Below are 17,354 nucleotides of genomic sequence, written 5' to 3'. Positions count from 1 at the left end.
AAGTTGCTCAACGTCCTGTCTACCGTGTCGAGAGCCAGGCTACGTTATTCTGACCGGCCTATATCAATGTCCCCAACGGCGTCGGGTGCTTGCATTCTGGTTTTCCAGTAATGACGATGTCGTCGTTGTAGTTGCTGTTTATGTGCTTGATGATGTGGACGTTGGCTGTGGCCCAGTCGTGTCTCTCCACCACCCAAGACTGGACAGGGACCCTTCCGAGAGCAATTCCTGGTCCACTTGGACGGAATGGATGGATTTTCAGAGAGAACTGTCCCTCTCTGTGCCCCCTGCGCCAGGGTCACTCTGGACGCGGGTCTGTATGGTGTGGACAAACTCGCTGTCAGCGACGAGAGCCAGAGCCGCTGCTAGAGTCCCCGGTTGGGCCTTGGCAATGTCGCGACTTCGGAAGGCGAAGATCGTTATCATGGCAAAAGGCCACAAAACCACCAGCAGCACATCCAACACTGGGGTCGAGGTGCCGTTCTGCTTCAGACGGAAATCCGGTCCCATCTGCAACGTTGCAGGAATGGTCGAGCCTACCAGTGGCATGCTTGAGTTGGCCGTGCGGTAGAAGTAACACATGTACTGCGCGGCCATGACTCGGATCATATGCCTCAGGCTTGGTATGAGACGCTCGTCGGGGGCTTCTGGAAGAGCTGTTCGATTGGTGCCCCATCTTTCCCATATATCAACGGAGTAGTTACCGAATCCATCGTCGAGCATCCATTGAATGTCGCGATAGAGGTGTTGTAGAACGCGGCAAAATAGCCCACAGAATTCAACAAGTTGTTGACGTCGCTGCTGTTGAGGGGCTTGGTTTGAGTTTCGTCGACCGCTGGCGGTGCATCCTTGGAGATAACATAGCTGGGGAGTTCGAAAGTTGCCGTGGTGGAGACTTGTTCATACGACACCCTGCATGAGACGACGGAATAGTTGACAAAGGCCTCGTCCGTCGCGTAGCCATAGATGCCGGCAATGTTTGAGCAGTAAATGCCGGTCGAAGAGCATGGTCGAGGCGCTACGCTGCCTCCCTCGCTAGTGCTGAGGCGACCGGGTAGATAAGCTTGGAGTTTGAAGTCATTGGCATCCGGACAACTTTGAACTGAGGCAGTAGTGGGCTCTCGACGGTCGCAAGTTGAAAAGTAAAATTCTTTCCAAGGTTGTCGTCCCACCGGGTCAGGTACGAAATACTCACCTCATCTTCCGTGAGCACATCGCAGTGCACGGCTGCTCGAATGGCAGGAACGTCGGCCGAAACGGAGGCAGCGCGAATCGCATGTGCTGTTGAGGTATCGGCAAGGGTGAGTAGTGGGAATGCTAGTTCTCCAGATGTCCAGGCTGGGTAAGACAAATTCAATTCGATGATACCATTGCCAATAAGGTGCGCAGTCACCTCTCCATCGTCTTGCGAGTAGTGGAGCGGTTCGGTCAGGTTGTAGCCACCAGCCACCCGCTGGATGGTAGAATCGTCATTTTCGAAGGGGGGTTGGAACCAGGATAGTTGGGTGAGGTTTGAGGGCTGTGTAAATTCCCCCGTGACAAACAGACCACTTGAGACTGTGACCAAGAAAAATGCTGAAGTTGTCATAACGATAGAGCTGAAGAGGGAGACTTGTCTCTTTCCCAGAGAAAGTCCACAGATTCTGGAGTGGAAATCGAGTCAAAGGATTGTCAAGAAGACCGAAGCGAGCCGCGCAAGGTCCCCTTCGCAGGGTCGACAGGGGGGTCAACAGGCTGACATTGAAGGCCACCGTCTGCAGAAGCATCTGGACTGCGGAGAAGACAACAGCAGGCATCAGCCGGAATGCATAGACCTCGCGGCGACTGGTACCTATGGATACGAGACCATTGTTCTTTTGGCTGATGTGTAGCGTCACCTCCAAGGCGGCAATTGCAAGAAGGGGGACGACCAAGATGATGTCGCGAAGGAAAGGTCGGAATACAAAAGGCCGCCACCATTGCGATCCGTCGGCACTGTGGCCATCTCTCAATTTACCTTTCCTTCCCAAGTTGTGTGGCCGACAAGAGTCTATTCGCTTTTTAGCTTGATAGTCGCTCAGCAGGTAGCTTCGAAGGTCCGATAGCGCGTAGGATCCTGTCCCCCGGAAGTGGTCAGTCAGCTCGCCATCAGAGTAGAGCTAGGCAGTCGTCCCAGCAATGGAAGCTGGATCTACAGGTGTAACGCTTTTGGATGCTGGCCATGCGAGTGCGAGGGCGGCAAGGGTAAAAAGCCCCAATAATGCGTCAACGGGATAGAAGACGGCTGACAGCACTACCAATCTCGGTTCAATCACTTCCGCAGTTCCAAGAACAGTGTTATTGGTATCTCTTCTTAGATACTGGGAAGCAAACTGAGCAGCCACAGAGGTCAAAAACTCGCTAGAGGCATTTTGCAAGAATTCTGGATCAAACCAAGTCGAATTGATGGACCCATTGACAGGAGGGTATCGTTGGGTCATTGTCGTGAAAAAAGCGTCTGCGTTCGTTGGCAAATATCCGCCTTCCGACTCACTCTGCCCGTTGACAACGATAACATTGGCATTTGGGTTGGGATATAGGGCGCTGATAACCAGCCCGCTTGCGGACACCGAATCCAGAATTGCGTTTGAAAGGGTTCAGTTTTGAGACCTTCCAATGATCGTAAATATGTCGGATCGAGTTCGTGAACTTGAACTTGACGAGTGCCAGTGGTTTGGTCTGTCATAAGTCACCTCAGCTTTCTGCAAGCCATACTGAGGTACGCAAAGTAGATTCGTCGAAGCTGAAAGTGAATATATGTCACTCCAAGAGGAGGGCAATACAACAGATTCGTTCTTCTGATACAGATCCTCTTGTGTTCCATTCCATGTAACTGCAGCCGTCATTAAAATCACTCTCTAGTATAGTTTGAACAAGTTGAGAGAACTAGTGTCTGTAGTGTGGCAAAGGTTCAGGGGACGGAACAAACTTACTATTGTAATGGATTAACCCGGCAGAAATCCGTATACGAACGTCTGATTCATTACTTGAGCAAGAAACTGTGTCGATATTACCGTAAGAGTCTGAAAAGACATAATTCAGCCCGGCATAATTGTAGTCGACGTAATATCCTCCGATCACCGTTTGGTTGCGCACGAGGCAGTCAGTCGTCCTCAAAGAATAGGTAAACTGAGGTCCATAATGGATACTACTAACGGTTGTCTGAGTTAAATTGTCAACAGGAAGCGACGTCAGTTCACATCGCAAATCAGAGGCGAAGACTTCGATCGGAGCTGTCAAGGTGGCATTCGATGCTGCCCGTACCCTTGGTTAGCTCATTTTCAAGTTTAATGAAATTAAACTATGGGTATATCGTACCTCTGGGATAAGAAAGTCTAGGTACGGCATAAAGCGAAGTAGTTCCTTCTGGATAGCTGAGGTTTGTGTTCTCGATGCTGTAGATTGTCAAGTCGGGACCCGCACTGATGGTGGAAAAAGTCGTGAGCAACCCCAGTGATGCTGTCAAGAAGGTGAATGGGAGCGTTCTGTTGAAGTGGTAGATAGTCGATCCCGAACAATCCGGTGGACAAGACTGTTACAAGCTGCAACACGATGGACGCCAGGAGAGCCATGGCTACCAACGAGTGCGGTGCCCTTATCGCTATGGATAACGAAGCCAATGAGGTCGGAGTAACATAGTCAACAAAGAGGACCTCCAGCATGGATCCCTGGCCTCGCGAGATCATCCGCCACGGCTGCATCTGGCGGACGCGGTATGCTACCCTCGACCAACATGCTCCGCTGACGGTGAAGAACAGAGTGGGGATATATGTCCATAAATAATGTAGATGTATATCGACCGTTCGAAGACCATTGTGAGCACAAGAGAAGGAGAAGAGTGCAGCAAGCGTCACGATGCAGGCGACTGAGACCAATGCAAAGGCAAGAAAAGTGGTCTTCCGCAGACTCGTTGGTCGCTATTCAGGCAAGGCTTTGTTGTCTTTGAGAGCCGCCCTGCCCACGTGCTTAGAGCATGAAGCTGATATTTACTTTAGCGAAAGGTGTCGAGTAAAATTGAGAAATATCAGGCTCAATGGCCACTTCATGCCGGTACCTGCGCTCCAAAATGTCTGAGTTCCATAGAGGCGAAATAGATGAGTTAAATAACACCAGAGGCGGACGGCATCTTGCCAAGGCGTCACCCGCTCCAGCAGATACGAATGGTCTAGACTCTGAGGACGACACACCCACTGCCTTTAGACACGCTGGAGTTCAACGGGTGCCATTTCAGTGAACGCGAGAAATGCTTGGGCGAACCGATTCCCGACCACAGCCTGCCATTGTGGCTGCAAAAGAACCAATGGCGAATGGCCCGATTCTGCACTGTGCCGCCCCTGACTTATTAGTAGCAGCTGTGGCACTCTGCCATCTGGAGTCTGGTCTGCATTTCGAGAACCAAGTCCACGACAAGGACAGGGAACGGTCTAGCAAGGCAATAGCCCCCGCGTACTTCATGAGGCGACAACATTATCCTGTTTCGTTCGCGACGAGGGCGAGCGGCCAAAAGGCGAAGAGAGCGCAATTCCTCGTATTCCATTAAATTAGTGTTTTTGTGCCAAAACATTGTGTTGGTCCAGACAAGAATTTTGCTGCTCGGCTTGAATTGCTTGTTGCTTCAGCCCCCCACACCAGGCCGAAGTCTAATGTGTCCTTTGCCCCCTCTGAAGCCTTGAGCATACTGGGGAACTCGCTGTTGATACGGCTGACTGGCGGCGCAGGTCCATTGATCGTACTCCAGGTTGGTACCCTTAGCGATCCGGAATCGGAAGAGGAGTCGACTGGCCCTTTAGAGTCGCAGTCACCTTGCTTTTCTCTGGGCAAATTCGAATGCCTGATGGACACGCGACACCTTTTCCCGGGGCAATACCACCACTGCGACTTTTGGCACTTATTCCAAATGATTCTAACGTCTGTTCCAACATTCTATTGATTATCATCATCCAAATGGACCCTCGAGCCTGATATATACTCGTATACTACAGTTATGAACTCTAGGCGAAGGCAGAGTCATTGCTGCTAAGTATGGAAGAGCCAGAACGAGAACCCTGCCAACCAGCTAAGGAGCCATGTTGGTTGAACGAACGAACTGAATGGACACGCCTGACGGAACACAAACACGATTGCGACATCAATTATGCCCTAAGAATTGACCAAAGGTTTATCAATGTCCACCAGGAGCAGACAGGGCAGCGAACAGATCCTCAATACCACAGCGAACGCAAAGATTAATGTGCAATCAGAGGCAGGTTTTGACAGCTACAAGGAAGACGCCAAAATCTCGGAACACCTTTAGGGTATAGTAAAGTCTATGTTGGCTCTCGCCTTTACTATGCAAGAAGCTGTTGAGATAGTTGGGGGCTTGAGCGAACACTAATAGTGACGCAAAGACCTTCGTTGCCGGGATACGCATCCCATCAGAGGTATTCTGTCCACGTTCTCGAAGATGCAAGGACCACTGGCTCTACATGAGAATATGCTGCCAGGACCATCCATTCGGAGACCCGCATTATGAATATCCAAGTCATCAACCTTTACCCTCTCATAGACCAGGCCCAAGTCTAGTTGCTGTCCGTATACCTTGGGGTCAACCCCTCGTCCTTGACCGGCTCACCTATAATACCTCCAATGTGGATGTTTCTCCATCAAGCCACCCTCGTCAAAGTCAATAACTCGATCTGTCGGCGGCGGCCCAGTCAGCGCATCCCGTCGTTTGTTTTCACGGATGTTGATGATCGTCATAATGGCAGAGCCCATGCCAGTAAAACAGGTGCATGCGAACAAGACCCAAAACCCCGTCTTATACTCCGGTCCGTCCTTCGCTGGGAACAAGTAGCCTGTTGCTACTCCCATGGTCGATCCAAAGGCCTGGAAAAGACCAGCCGCAATGGCCTTTTTGATGTCACCACAGCAGTTACCCGTGATGTTACCGACTGAGAGTGTAACACCGGATAAGATTCCGGTGAGGGTCAGGAAAGTAGCCCCATAGCGAGCGTGATTGTATCTTGATGGCAGGAGCACGAGCATGAGGTCGCCGGTGGCGGCGACAATGGAGTTGATCACCAAAATGCCCGAGCAAGACTTGAAACGGTCCGAGAAATAGCCCACCACAAAGACCATTACGAACGCGACGCAGTATGGTGGAGCGACCATCAACTGAGCCTTGACCTTGTCGAATCCCATTGTGTTGACGATTATTGGCGTGAATGTTGCAATGGTGTACGTGGAGATGACCTGACACATGTAGATGGCAATGTTCATCCACATGCGCCAGTCCTTGAGCTGTTTGGCGACGACAGCCCAGTGAACCTTGCCGTGTGTGCGATTGCCATCATTCATCATCCTCCAATCGGCCACATCTCGTTCCCGAGGGGTGAGCCAGCGAGTGTTGTGGGGCCGATCGGGTAGGATCCAGACACAGAGAACGCCAAAGACAATGGTTAGTAATCCCTCCAGAATGAACAGGATCTGCCAGTTTTCAATGCTATGGCTACTAATGTGAGCCACGCCCCACGCTATCCAGCCGCCGAAGGCTCCGGCGATGGGTGTTGCAGAGAGATAGATGCAGATTCGCTTGCCCCACTCCTAGATTGACTCAGTCTCTACCGCAAGATTTTGGGAACGTCGACAAGGACTCACTGCTCGAGGATACATCTATCGGTCGCCGTCAGCATATATCAATAACATGGTGGACGATCTAATGAATGGAAGGATTCTTTCTAGGGATATTATACTTACCACTGTTGTCAAGTACGGAGCGCCCGAAATAAATGCAGCCTCGAAGATACCTAGGAAGAACCTGATGGCATATAACCCCGAGGCGCCACCCGCGACCGCTTGCAGTGTCGCCATGATACCCCAGATGATCTGGGAGTGGGTTAGCTCAGCTCCCTTTCGAGAGTCGAGTCGGATATGATCTACCATGGCTCCCGAGAGATAGAGACTTGGACGAATATATCGCATCCCAATATTGGTAAAACAATCAGCCACGCAGGTGCCAACAAAGAACATGCTCACGGCGAGACTGTATTGGGCTCCGGAGAGGTTGAGGTCTGTTTTGATATTCATAAGGGCGGCGTTACCTGGTTTGAATGGTTAGTATCGCCATAGACGGGGGTGACACGGAAGCAAATTACCCAAAGCCCCACGGTCAAGCCAAGTGAAAATGTACAGAACCATAAGGAACGGTGGGAGGCGCAGGTCGATCTTTCTCCTCACCCGCTTGACTTCTTCTGGGGTTATTGGTGGGTCGAGATTGTTGAGTCTTGCGACGAGTTGTTCGTGCTCCGAGACTTTCTCGACGTGGATGCCCTCAGTGTTAACAGCCATCTCTTTCGACATTGCGATGGGTTCTGGGAGGGTTGTGATGCCCGCCATGATGTGATACGCCTCCCTTCGTCTTTGGTAAACGGCAGTCTTTTAAAAAAGACAGATGTTGAACCAGATCAGGCAGATCTCCCCAGTCTTGAGTGAAGCACAAAAGAGAACCAGAAGGAGCGTCGGGACCCCGTCCTTCCCCTTGCACGGATTCCGTCGGTATTTGAATCTCTTGCTCCGCAATTTCCACTCCTCAACCTCTATGCCGGATCGGCGTAGACAGCGACGAGCCCATGGGGGTTGTCAGCCGTTGATCTGGATGGTGTTGCCTCGCCATGCAGTCCCTGCGTCGCCTATCCCGTCTGAATGGCTGGCGAGACCATCATCCCGGGTAAAGATCCGCCGGAACAGAATAAGGGGGAGGTTCTTCTGACCCTTAAAAAATGGCCAAGCGCTAAACGGGTGAAGCGAGTTGCATGGCGTTTCCTAGGTTCTCCTCATTCAGGAAATGCATGTTGATCTCTCCGCACGCCCAGAACGTGGCAGCAGCAGGTGGCGGGTTGATCGGTGAGCTGGGAAATGGGATTTACTAAGTGGTGAAAGAGCGGCCGCCCAACCACCCTGCGAAAAGTATTCGTGTTGTAGCAGTCCTTGATCGCCTTTGCTCGAGGAAACTCGAATAGTTTCCTCAAACTGTCGTCCAGGTATGGCTTTTTGTAGAGACAGGCCCGAGACGTGTTGGCAAAAACCAATTTGTTCGAGCCCGCCGAGGGTGACAGAGAAGCACGGCCAGCACGGCCAACACGGCGCACTGATGAGACTGCGATAGGTCATCAGGTCGTTGCTTCGTCCCCACGCGACGAGCATCACCCTTAAGAACATCGGTGAGTGTACCGGTGCAATGAAGGCCGAAGGGTCAGCGTTTGCCTTGGGCTTGATCTTTTGCTGCAGCTGTTTGTCTCATCTCCGCTCAGCTGTAAATGCCATTGACCAATGCTGTGTGCTTCGTCGCGCTGTCGTAGTACAAGGGTGAAGTCCCAGGAACCTCAAAAGCAGCACCCTCTAGTCACCCACCCCGCACATCTAGGCTCTTCAACTTGGGGATTCCTTCCATCCTCTATGCCCTCAACTCCACAAATATGGGGGATGAGCCCCTTTTCCCACCCAGCCTCGGTATCTCGATCACCCCGCGGGGGCAAGTATAGAACATCTCCAACCTGACTCGACATCAGCTCCCGTTCTGGCAGCAATTGGTTCCGGATACCCGTATTGCCGCCCAGCCAAGTGCCCAAGTGTTTCTTGTCTCCTGTCTCCTGACCAGGCTCGATGGTAATATTTATGTTATTGTAGAGCCAACTTACCGGTTATATGGCTATATGGCTATATTCATTCTTATCATACAATCAGCTTACGGGCTGTCTACTTTGCGGGAAACTCCGTGGTACCTTGCTTTTGAGAAGGCCGCTTATCTCGTCGGCATCGGTTTAATCCCGCGGGGGCGGCATTAATTGACGGGACACCTCACTGAAACTTCCAAGACTGTATTTACGAGGTTGGTGCTGTCCTGCCATTAATCGTCTGTGCGGATGCAGGAAACCGATCAGGCGACAACCTGTGCTTGAGATTCTACAAATTCTTGGGATCCTCCCACCTGAAAAGCGACCTTGAGGCTGAAAGACAGGGCGTAATTTTTCCCTTGCATTATCATTTTTGAAAGTATTCTTTATCATCAACCATGCCCCACGCTACAGATACCGAATACAACCATATCGTGGTCAAGAAGCTTGCGCCGACGTTTGCAGCCGAGGTCACTGGTGTCGATTTCTCAAAGCCCGTGGAGAAGGAAGTGTTTGATGAAATCCGCCGGGCCATCGTCGATGTCAGTCCATTGCCCTCTCTGTCATCATCTTCATAGGCCTTCCTGAGTTACTGGCCTCTCTGAAGGCTAATAGTGTTCTCACTGGCTTCTACACTTTGGAAGCTGACACAATCTCTGGCAGTATGGAGTGCTTGTTTTCCGCAACGCCGGTCTTGATGATGCACGCCATGTCGCCTTCTCTGCCCTGTTCGGTGAGCTAGACGATATCAAGCCGTACCTCGTTCTGGGTCGCAAGAATAGATTCCCTTTTGATGAGTTGTTCGACGTCTCTAATCAAGAGGACGACGGGTCGCTTGTTAAAATCGGAAGTAAACGCCATCATTTGGGACTGGTAAGCACGGAGGCCTCGACCTTGCCTTTCGGAACGTTAAGAGACAGCTCACTCACCTGGTCCAGGGCAACTCTATATTCCATGTGGATTCGAGTTTCAACCCAAGGCGAGCCGGCTACAGTCTGCTTCGCGCCCATCAATTGCCTCCGAAGGGCCACGGCGGGAATACCGACTTTGCCGATACTAGAACCGCCTTCGATGAGTTGCCCGAGGACCTGCGCAAAGACCTGCTAGAGAACGAGTACATTGGAGCTCACAGCTTGATGCATTCTCGGAAGAAGGCCGCCCCTAAGGACAGCCCGCACCTCAAAGATGTCAACCCGGAGGACTTCCCTTTCGGTCGCCACGATGTGGTCCAGACGCACTGGCCCAGCGGTCGCAAAAACCTCTATATCGCCAACCACATGCATCACCTGGAGTACAAGAAGCCGAAATCGGCCGACTTCGTGCCCACTCCAAAGCAACCGTTCGAACGGGTACCAGAACCCCAAGGAACGGAACTCATCGAGAGACTGCTCGCCCACGCCTCTCAGCCCCAGTATCTCCTGAGCGTCGAGTGGGAGAACGAAGGCGATCTTGTTGTTTGGGACAATACTTGTGTCATGCATAAGGCTGGCGAGGGGACTTTTATGGAGAAATATGCACGCGATATGAGGAGGTGCACCGTGCACGATGGCAGTGTGGATGCTTGGGGACACAATGAGAGGACGACCAAGAGGATGGGGCTGCCATGAAACATGTACTGTCCTGCGTTGATTGCTCGTAGTGGTTAGCTAACGCCATAATCGAAGAAAGAATCCCCCGTCCTCTCTCACACTTCAGGTATTTAAATAGGTGAGCACACTTATATATATCGGTCCCCCTTCCGTGATTGCTCCACACTTAAAGCTTCCATCAATCTGCCGACAGCTGCTACAAGCTCGGATCCTTATGCTTCTGCTTCTCCACTCGGCATCCAGATCAATAGCCGAGCAAGACCGGAAAAATCCCGGGGTAACCAATCAAATGTCACTGCCGTCATTGAAAATACAAGGGACAGGCACTGACGTTTCCTCCGCACTCGGCGCTGATCAGATTTCGCGGACTGAACTGGCGGCTTGACCGAATGAGTTCGAAAACTCCTCACGCCCAAACGAGTCCGACGGCGTGTATGTGTGAGCGTACGCTTAGATGTTAAAATAGACAGAAAAAGACAAAAACAAAAAGAAACGAGCGCCGCGCAGCGCAGTGGCCAATGTCGTTGACTGCAGGTTCTCGACGAGCGGTAGCACGGAGCCTCGCCTCGTCGTGCGAAATGAACCTGCTGCGGAGAATCGCCGTCGTGTCATCGTCATCAGCATCTTCGTTGTCGCCGTCTTCAACCTTGATATCTCTTGCACCGAGGACACAGCTGAAGAGGAAGCGGTATTTTAGCAGCACCAGGCCGAGCCTCCGACAACAACGGCAGGACACCCTCTCTACGCAGCAAAGACAGCAGGCCCCCGTTGTTGACAGAGGGGCATCCAAGGTGTTTGGGAGCGCCGATGATGCCATCGCGGACCTCCAGGACGGAATCACCGTTCTGAGCGCCGGCTTTGGGCTTTGTGGCGTCGCGGGTATGTATATGTGGCTGCGCATGACCGACAACTGTAACTAGTGTTGTATTCATGTTTGTCCGGCGAAGCTTTGACTGGGGGTAAGCTGACCACATACGCTGCAGAAACTCTCATTGATGCGATTCGGAAGAAAGGACTTCGCGATCTCACCGTCGTCTCCAACAATGCTGGAGCGGGCGACTACGGTCTGGCGAAACTGACGTCCACGGGCCAGATCTCGCGGATGGTCGTATCCTTCATCGGCAACAACAAATCGCTCGGCCAGCAATACCACGACGGCCAGGTGGCCATTGAGCTTTGTCCACAGGGTACGATCGCCGAGCGCCTGCGCGCAGCGGGGGCCGGGATCCCTGCCTTCTTCACAGCCACGGGAGCACGCACTCTGATCGAGACCGGGGGCATCCCGATGCGTCTCGGACCCAAGGACCCTCAGACGGGCAAGCACGCCATCGTGGAGCCGGGCCGGCCACGAGAGACACGCATCTTCGACGGCAGGACGTACATGATGGAGACGGCGCTCCGGGGGGACGTGGCGATCGTGCGCGCCTGGAAGGCTGACGAGGCGGGCAACTGCATCTTCCGCTCGACCACCAAGACATACGGCGTGCTGATGCCCAAGGCCGCCAGGATGGCCATTGTCGAGGCCGAGAACATCGTGCCTGTCGGATCCCTGGACCCGGACCACGTCGATCTACCCGGCATATACATCGACCGCATCTGCCCCGCGACCTCTGCCAAGCATATTGAGAAGCTCGTCCTCGCATCCACCATGGAGCACGCCGCAGCCGAGCAAAGCCCCGAGGCGGCCAAGCGCAACCGCATCGCCAGACGCGCGGCCAAGGAACTGAAGGACGGCTACTACGTCAACCTGGGCGTCGGCATTCCCACGCTGGCGCCGTCGTTTCTCCCAGCCTCGACCAAGGTCTGGATACAGTCTGAAAATGGTCTCATCGGGATGGGGCCGTACCCGTCGTCGCCCGAGACAGCGGATCCAGACACGGTCAACGCGGGCAAGGAAGCCGTGACGCTGGTGCCGGGCGCCTCGACTTTCGACTCGGCCGAGTCCTTCGGCATGATCCGCGGTGGCCACGTCGATATCTCGATTCTCGGCGCCCTCCAGGTCTCTGCCCAGGGCGATCTGGCCAACTACATCATCCCGGGAAAGGCCTTCAACGGCATGGGCGGCGCCATGGACCTCGTGAGCAACCCGGACAAGACAATGATCATTGTCTGCACCTACCATACCGACAAGGACGGGCGAAGTAAGATTGTGGAGGAGTGTGACTTGCCGCTCACGGGTAAGGGGGTCGTGAGCATGATCATTACCGAGTTGGCCGTCTTCGAAGTCGATAGGGCCGGCGGCAAGGGGTTAATCCTGAAGGAGACGGCCAAGGGTGTCACTGTAGATATGGTCAGAGAGAAGACGAGCGCAAGATTCACGGTGGCCGAGAACTTGGGAACGATGGAATGAGCCAGGTGTGAAAGCGGAGATATACACGCTCGGGGCAGAGGATGGGATAATTGTGGCGCAAGATCATACGTACATTCCCCATTGTGGCCTTTGCGTTGTTAACTCCGCTGCGGCTGGTATAGATCATTGCTTGGGTAGAAATAAATACGGTTCAGATAGTCTCGCAATTGTCATCGCCAATACCGACCCGCGCAACTTTGTCTCTCAAAGCATCTCGATCTTCCCCTGCATGCCACTGTTCGTATGGAAGAATGACTGCTCACGGAAGTAATTCGTCGCTAACGCACGGTATCACCCGTCGAGGATCAGTAAAAAGCCTGTGGTCGACATTGATATTCAACAATGAGACGCCTGAAGCTCACAATATATGTGATGTCTGGGCGGGCTAAGTGTAGCCTCCAACCCATATAGCATGCTCTGGAGTCAAGACTCACGCTGGTTAAAAAGCTGCTGGCCTTGTCGAGCCTGTCGAGACATCGCACATGTTGAGGCCACAAGCCCTTTTACTATCGGCAAGGTGTATCTGGGAATCCACGAAGCTCAATGTGTAAAGGAAGGGTAGGGGACATTGAAAACGGGATGATACTGGAGCTGGTGGACTCTGTCGTGTGACTGCTTGAATCATGGTATCTTGGCAAATTGGACTCCTCGAGTCATGACGTTCTTATGTCATCTTTTCTGATTTCATCTTACACTCCGTCTTCCACTGCTTTCTCTTCATTGCATATCATCGACATAAGGACGACCTCGGAACTAACCGGACTGCCTTGGAGGCGCCGTGTGATCCTCATCAGTGGCATGCTGTTGTTGCCGCACCAATAGATCTTCCTCGTCCCAAGAGCGCCCGAGGGCACATTGTGCCTCTCCCGCTGATCCTCGCGGCTTAACCAAAGATGCCCTGGTTCTCTGATTCAAAATTTTAAATTGCACCCCCCTCTGGCTTCGAGGAGATGATTCTAAAGCTCTTCTGAACCAATTGTGGGATCAATCTTCTTCAATCTGAGATCTTCTCCACGAGTCGTGATAAGCGCCGCGACCTAGTCTGGAGGACGGTCATGCGGAGCTCGGTGATCTGGTGTCGGAAAAAGATATGCTCCGACTGCAATAATGAAGTAGCAGGCACAGAGCAAGCTTCCCTCCAAGAAATTGGACTTGCCATAGAGAATGAGCACGTTTACCAAGAAAGTCGTTGCAAAGAGTGCCACGGTCTCGAAGATGCCGAAATACATGGTCATATCCCGGTTCAGAGCCCATCCAGCAATGACAACAAGGGGTGTCACAAACAGGGAAATCTGAACAGATGAACCAACAGAAACGCCTATGGCAAGATCGAACTTGCCTTTCTGCAAATATAGGTCAGTCTCTATCAGCTTTGACGGAGTCGCAGCAAAGCCTCCACTCGGGTCAAACCAGTCTTTCACGAATACGGAGAACTTACAGAGGCGACTGCAGTCGCAGTGATGAGCTCCGCACAGTTGCCAGCAACCGGGAGAATGATAAGACCAATGAATGCCTCGGAGAAAGGTCCGGACTCGACAATATCGTCAAGGGTGTTTACGAGAAAATCGGCGCAGATAGCCACAAGCAAGGAGGATATAACGAGTAGTAAACTGGAGGCCAGTTTCCCAATAGCCATTGGCGAGTTCTCCAGCCTGCCGATATCACTTGGGCTGTCGGCGTTCGCAACGGAGCTTCCCAATAGCAGACGAGGGAGACTGGAAGTTGAACCCGCGTAGGACGAGCGATGTGACCGTCCAGGCTGCAAACCAGCAGGACTCATATGTCGCTGACTCGAATTGCCGGAGTCGGAACCTCGTCTGCGGGAAGGAAATTGGTAGATGGAGTTTCTCGGATTCCGTCTTTTGTCAGAAGACGTTTTCCAAGCCTGCTCTTGCGTCTCGACACCTTCATCTTCGTCAGATCCTTCGCAGTTGAGGTGGCCGCTGGCCTCGTCGGGGTCAAGCTGAGACTGTCCTGAATCGTCTAGAGCCGACATCTCCAAACTGTCTTTCCGCGTTGCTTTCGCTGTATAGCTTGGAGCCGATTCTTCGTCCTGGAACCGAATTGAACGCGGAAATAGTAAACCACTGGAAGCAGAAATGTCACCACTCGTCCTTACAGGGCCATTGGAGCCATCCGTGCTAACAACACGGATGGATGGTCTGTTAGCAGTGGATTTTTTGATCTGTAGGAAGATATAAAGTAAATATATCGCCAACAAGGTCAATGAAGACGCCCGACTTAAGGTCAATACAGCTGCTCCAGCGGACTTCAGATCGTCAAATGAGTGAACAAGAGCACTCTATAATGCGTCAGCGGGAGAATGAAGGGAGCCTCGCCGGAGTCCTCACCGGTATAAGCAAGCTGAAGACGGATACACTGAGAAGGCAAGCTAGAGCTTGCGCATCCTCTTTGCTGTGAGACTGCTCTTGATGACAAAAACTTCCAGCCAGGATTGCTACTCCCAAGATGAGCAACAAGTTCACCAGAATCGAGCCCAAGAGAGAGGCCTGCACGACCTCATATTGATTGTGGTAGAGGGCGGCACTTGAGTCATCAGTCAAACATATCGATGAAACGAGAGTGGTTCGGGTCATACAGGCTGGACGATATTAGCTTTGCTCCTGGCTCAAGGTAGGGAATCGACTCACAAGATCACAATCTCGACCAGGTTTCCAAACGTCACGTTGAGCAGAGCGCCAACTACATCGCCCGATTCTCTGGCGATGTTCTCCGTCGCACATGTGAGCAAGCTCGAGAGCGGAACCACAGCGATGACATTGGCTGTGAAAACGAGAATGTGGTTCGCATGGGCCAAGTAGCTGGCAATAGCCAGCGGGACGAAAACGAGGAGGCTGTTGAGCCACGAGTACCCCAGGATGGCTCGGAAAGTTGCGACGACCTCAACTAGAGTTTCGAAGAAGCAATTGCGCTTCACTCTGTGAGGATCTGAGTACTCAGGGAAGTGGTGAACGTGTTGACCGACTGCGGCGCCATGGCGAGATGATCGATGCAGAAAGGAAGGGAATCTTCCTGGCGTCTCATGTCAATCCAAATATTCAGCAATTTCAAATAGCCACACTGGGACGTACTCAGAACCTTCGATATAGGACTGGAACTAGAAAACCGGATCAGAGAAGGCTCTATATGCCTACGTGAATTAGCCAGGATTTACCTCGGAACCAGACGGGTAGCCTCCCAGGCATCATCATCGCCATTGATTTCAGAATCTTCGCCCGGTGTGCTGCCATTGAAGGAGCACCTCCCGTCTGTGGTCATTCCTTGAAGGCTGCACACACGCGGCCCGCCAAAGAAAGGAGAATAATGGAAAGACAGGACAAAAAGATCAACGGTGCGAAGTCCAAACTGATATCAAGCCAAGAGTTGGGGAGAGTCAGTGCTCTGTTCCGTCTTCCCGAAGGCCACAACCCACGCCAATGCAAATGAGCGGAGTTGGCTTCGGGGTTGCTTATGGTTGGTGGCTTCACAGCCTCTTTCCACAGATGATCGTCTTTAGTTAAGGGTACTTCTCTTGCGGACACTGCCAGCTTAAACCTGGTCCATCCTGCATTTGTTCATCAGGAGTCTGCCGTTTATGGAAGCCCACACTTGTCTGGCAATCTCTTATGAGGCATTTTTGCGGCTGAGTCTTGGGAGGCGTCTGACTGTCCATAATCCTTTTGACTGGGAATTTCTATACCCCAACCCACCCTCCAATGCGGTGGAGTCAGTTCCACGGTCTTCCGTAAGCTGGCCTCTGGCACGGCATGGAAGAGATGACAAATTGACTCCAAATTATATATTTTGGTATACAGTATCTTTAGTGAAACTGCAGGTGCCGATCACCGTGGGCAAAATATCTAGGAAGCTAACAGGGAGCCACCGGAAGGATCTTGCTGCCGAGATTCTTGATAATTCGTCCTCTCTCACAAGCATGCCGGCTAGTTTCCGAGCCTCGCTTGGTTACGCGAACATAATTCCCCGGGCAAGGGGTAGACCTTTCAACGCCTTCGTCTTAGTGGCGGGTCATACGCGCTGAATCATGTTTCGCCAAAGTTGTCAGCTAGTCGGCTGGGGAGAACGCTCTTGGATTTGTCTCGTAAATGTCCTATTACTAGATCGTACCAGGAAAGGCTGATTCTGACAAGCACCTAGGTAGGAAGATCATCCTCCATGAGGAAAGCTTTGAGAGCCGTTTTTGAAGCATTTTCGACTCCTCAATGCCAAAAGCCTTCAAACGACCATATCAAATGCAGCCATTGATCACACTCTGTAGACCTCTGATTCAGAAGACTCAGACCGACGACGAGGTTGGAGCTGGTAGTCAGCCTCGACGTTCGCCGCCTCGACGCTGATGTGAAAGGTCGAGGCAAGATAAGATGCGTACCGAAGACGATACGCCTCCATGATCTGATCAATCGGTCGAGGTAGCGGCGAGGATGCCGAAGTGACTGGGGAATATCCAGATCAGCGTTTTCTCCCTCGTGATAAACCATGGTTTCTGACCTGTGATCCTCGAAACAGTTGTCATTGGCTTCGTTGCTGATGTTTGCCAAATAGTCCTCTTTTGGACACCGTGGGCAGCATTTGAGGCCATTGTCGTGGCTCCTCAGAGAACAATCACAAGCTGTATTTGGCTTTTATATTTGGCTTCCTGCCGCCTTTGAAGTCAGCCTTTCGCAGCGAGAGCTTGCGAAGAGTCTGGCGAGTGGCTGGGGGTAGCAGGATCACACCAGCAGGAGGAGA

At 52.2% G+C, this 17,354-nt stretch overlaps 6 protein-coding genes across 6 annotated transcripts; 2 read left to right on the top strand and 4 right to left on the bottom strand.

Moving 5' to 3' along the window:
• Positions 1-258: 258 nt before the first annotated feature.
• On the bottom strand, positions 259-1,588 carry Z519_04176 (uncharacterized protein; the record flags this gene model as incomplete). Its single annotated transcript, XM_016761922.1, has 3 exons — positions 259-676; positions 757-1,118; positions 1,196-1,588. The coding sequence occupies 3 exons, from the start codon at positions 1,586-1,588 to the stop codon at positions 259-261; spliced, it is 1,173 nt and encodes a 390-aa protein (XP_016622260.1).
• Positions 1,589-2,138: 550 nt separating this feature from the next.
• Positions 2,139-2,459, bottom strand: Z519_04175 (uncharacterized protein; the record flags this gene model as incomplete). Its single annotated transcript, XM_016761921.1, has 1 exon — positions 2,139-2,459. The coding sequence occupies one exon, from the start codon at positions 2,457-2,459 to the stop codon at positions 2,139-2,141; it is 321 nt and encodes a 106-aa protein (XP_016622259.1).
• A 3,166-nt stretch (positions 2,460-5,625) lies between these two features.
• Z519_04174 (uncharacterized protein) lies at positions 5,626-7,392 on the bottom strand (the record flags this gene model as incomplete). The annotated part of the gene is made up of 5 exons (XM_016761920.1): positions 5,626-6,600; positions 6,655-6,669; positions 6,754-6,882; positions 6,937-7,097; positions 7,152-7,392. 5 exons carry the CDS (start codon positions 7,390-7,392, stop codon positions 5,626-5,628), a joined length of 1,521 nt encoding a protein of 506 aa, XP_016622258.1.
• A 1,675-nt stretch (positions 7,393-9,067) lies between these two features.
• Positions 9,068-10,276, top strand: Z519_04173 (uncharacterized protein; the record flags this gene model as incomplete). Its single annotated transcript, XM_016761919.1, has 3 exons — positions 9,068-9,211; positions 9,333-9,542; positions 9,608-10,276. 3 exons carry the CDS (start codon positions 9,068-9,070, stop codon positions 10,274-10,276), a joined length of 1,023 nt encoding a protein of 340 aa, XP_016622257.1.
• A 560-nt stretch (positions 10,277-10,836) lies between these two features.
• Positions 10,837-12,608, top strand: Z519_04172 (uncharacterized protein; the record flags this gene model as incomplete). Its single annotated transcript, XM_016761918.1, has 2 exons — positions 10,837-11,137; positions 11,242-12,608. The coding sequence occupies 2 exons, from the start codon at positions 10,837-10,839 to the stop codon at positions 12,606-12,608; spliced, it is 1,668 nt and encodes a 555-aa protein (XP_016622256.1).
• A 1,037-nt stretch (positions 12,609-13,645) lies between these two features.
• Z519_04171 (calcium/proton exchanger) lies at positions 13,646-15,887 on the bottom strand (the record flags this gene model as incomplete). Its single annotated transcript, XM_016761917.1, has 6 exons — positions 13,646-13,951; positions 14,047-14,910; positions 14,960-15,155; positions 15,260-15,641; positions 15,701-15,726; positions 15,784-15,887. 6 exons carry the CDS (start codon positions 15,885-15,887, stop codon positions 13,646-13,648), a joined length of 1,878 nt encoding a protein of 625 aa, XP_016622255.1.
• Between the last annotated feature and the right edge of the window lie 1,467 nt (positions 15,888-17,354).

This window comes from Cladophialophora bantiana, assembly GCF_000835475.1.
Source record: "Cladophialophora bantiana CBS 173.52 unplaced genomic scaffold supercont1.5, whole genome shotgun sequence".
Taxonomy (NCBI): domain Eukaryota; kingdom Fungi; phylum Ascomycota; class Eurotiomycetes; order Chaetothyriales; family Herpotrichiellaceae; genus Cladophialophora; species Cladophialophora bantiana.
The sequence above is the reverse complement of the archived record's forward strand: the minus strand, read 5'-3'. Positions and strand labels throughout refer to the sequence as shown.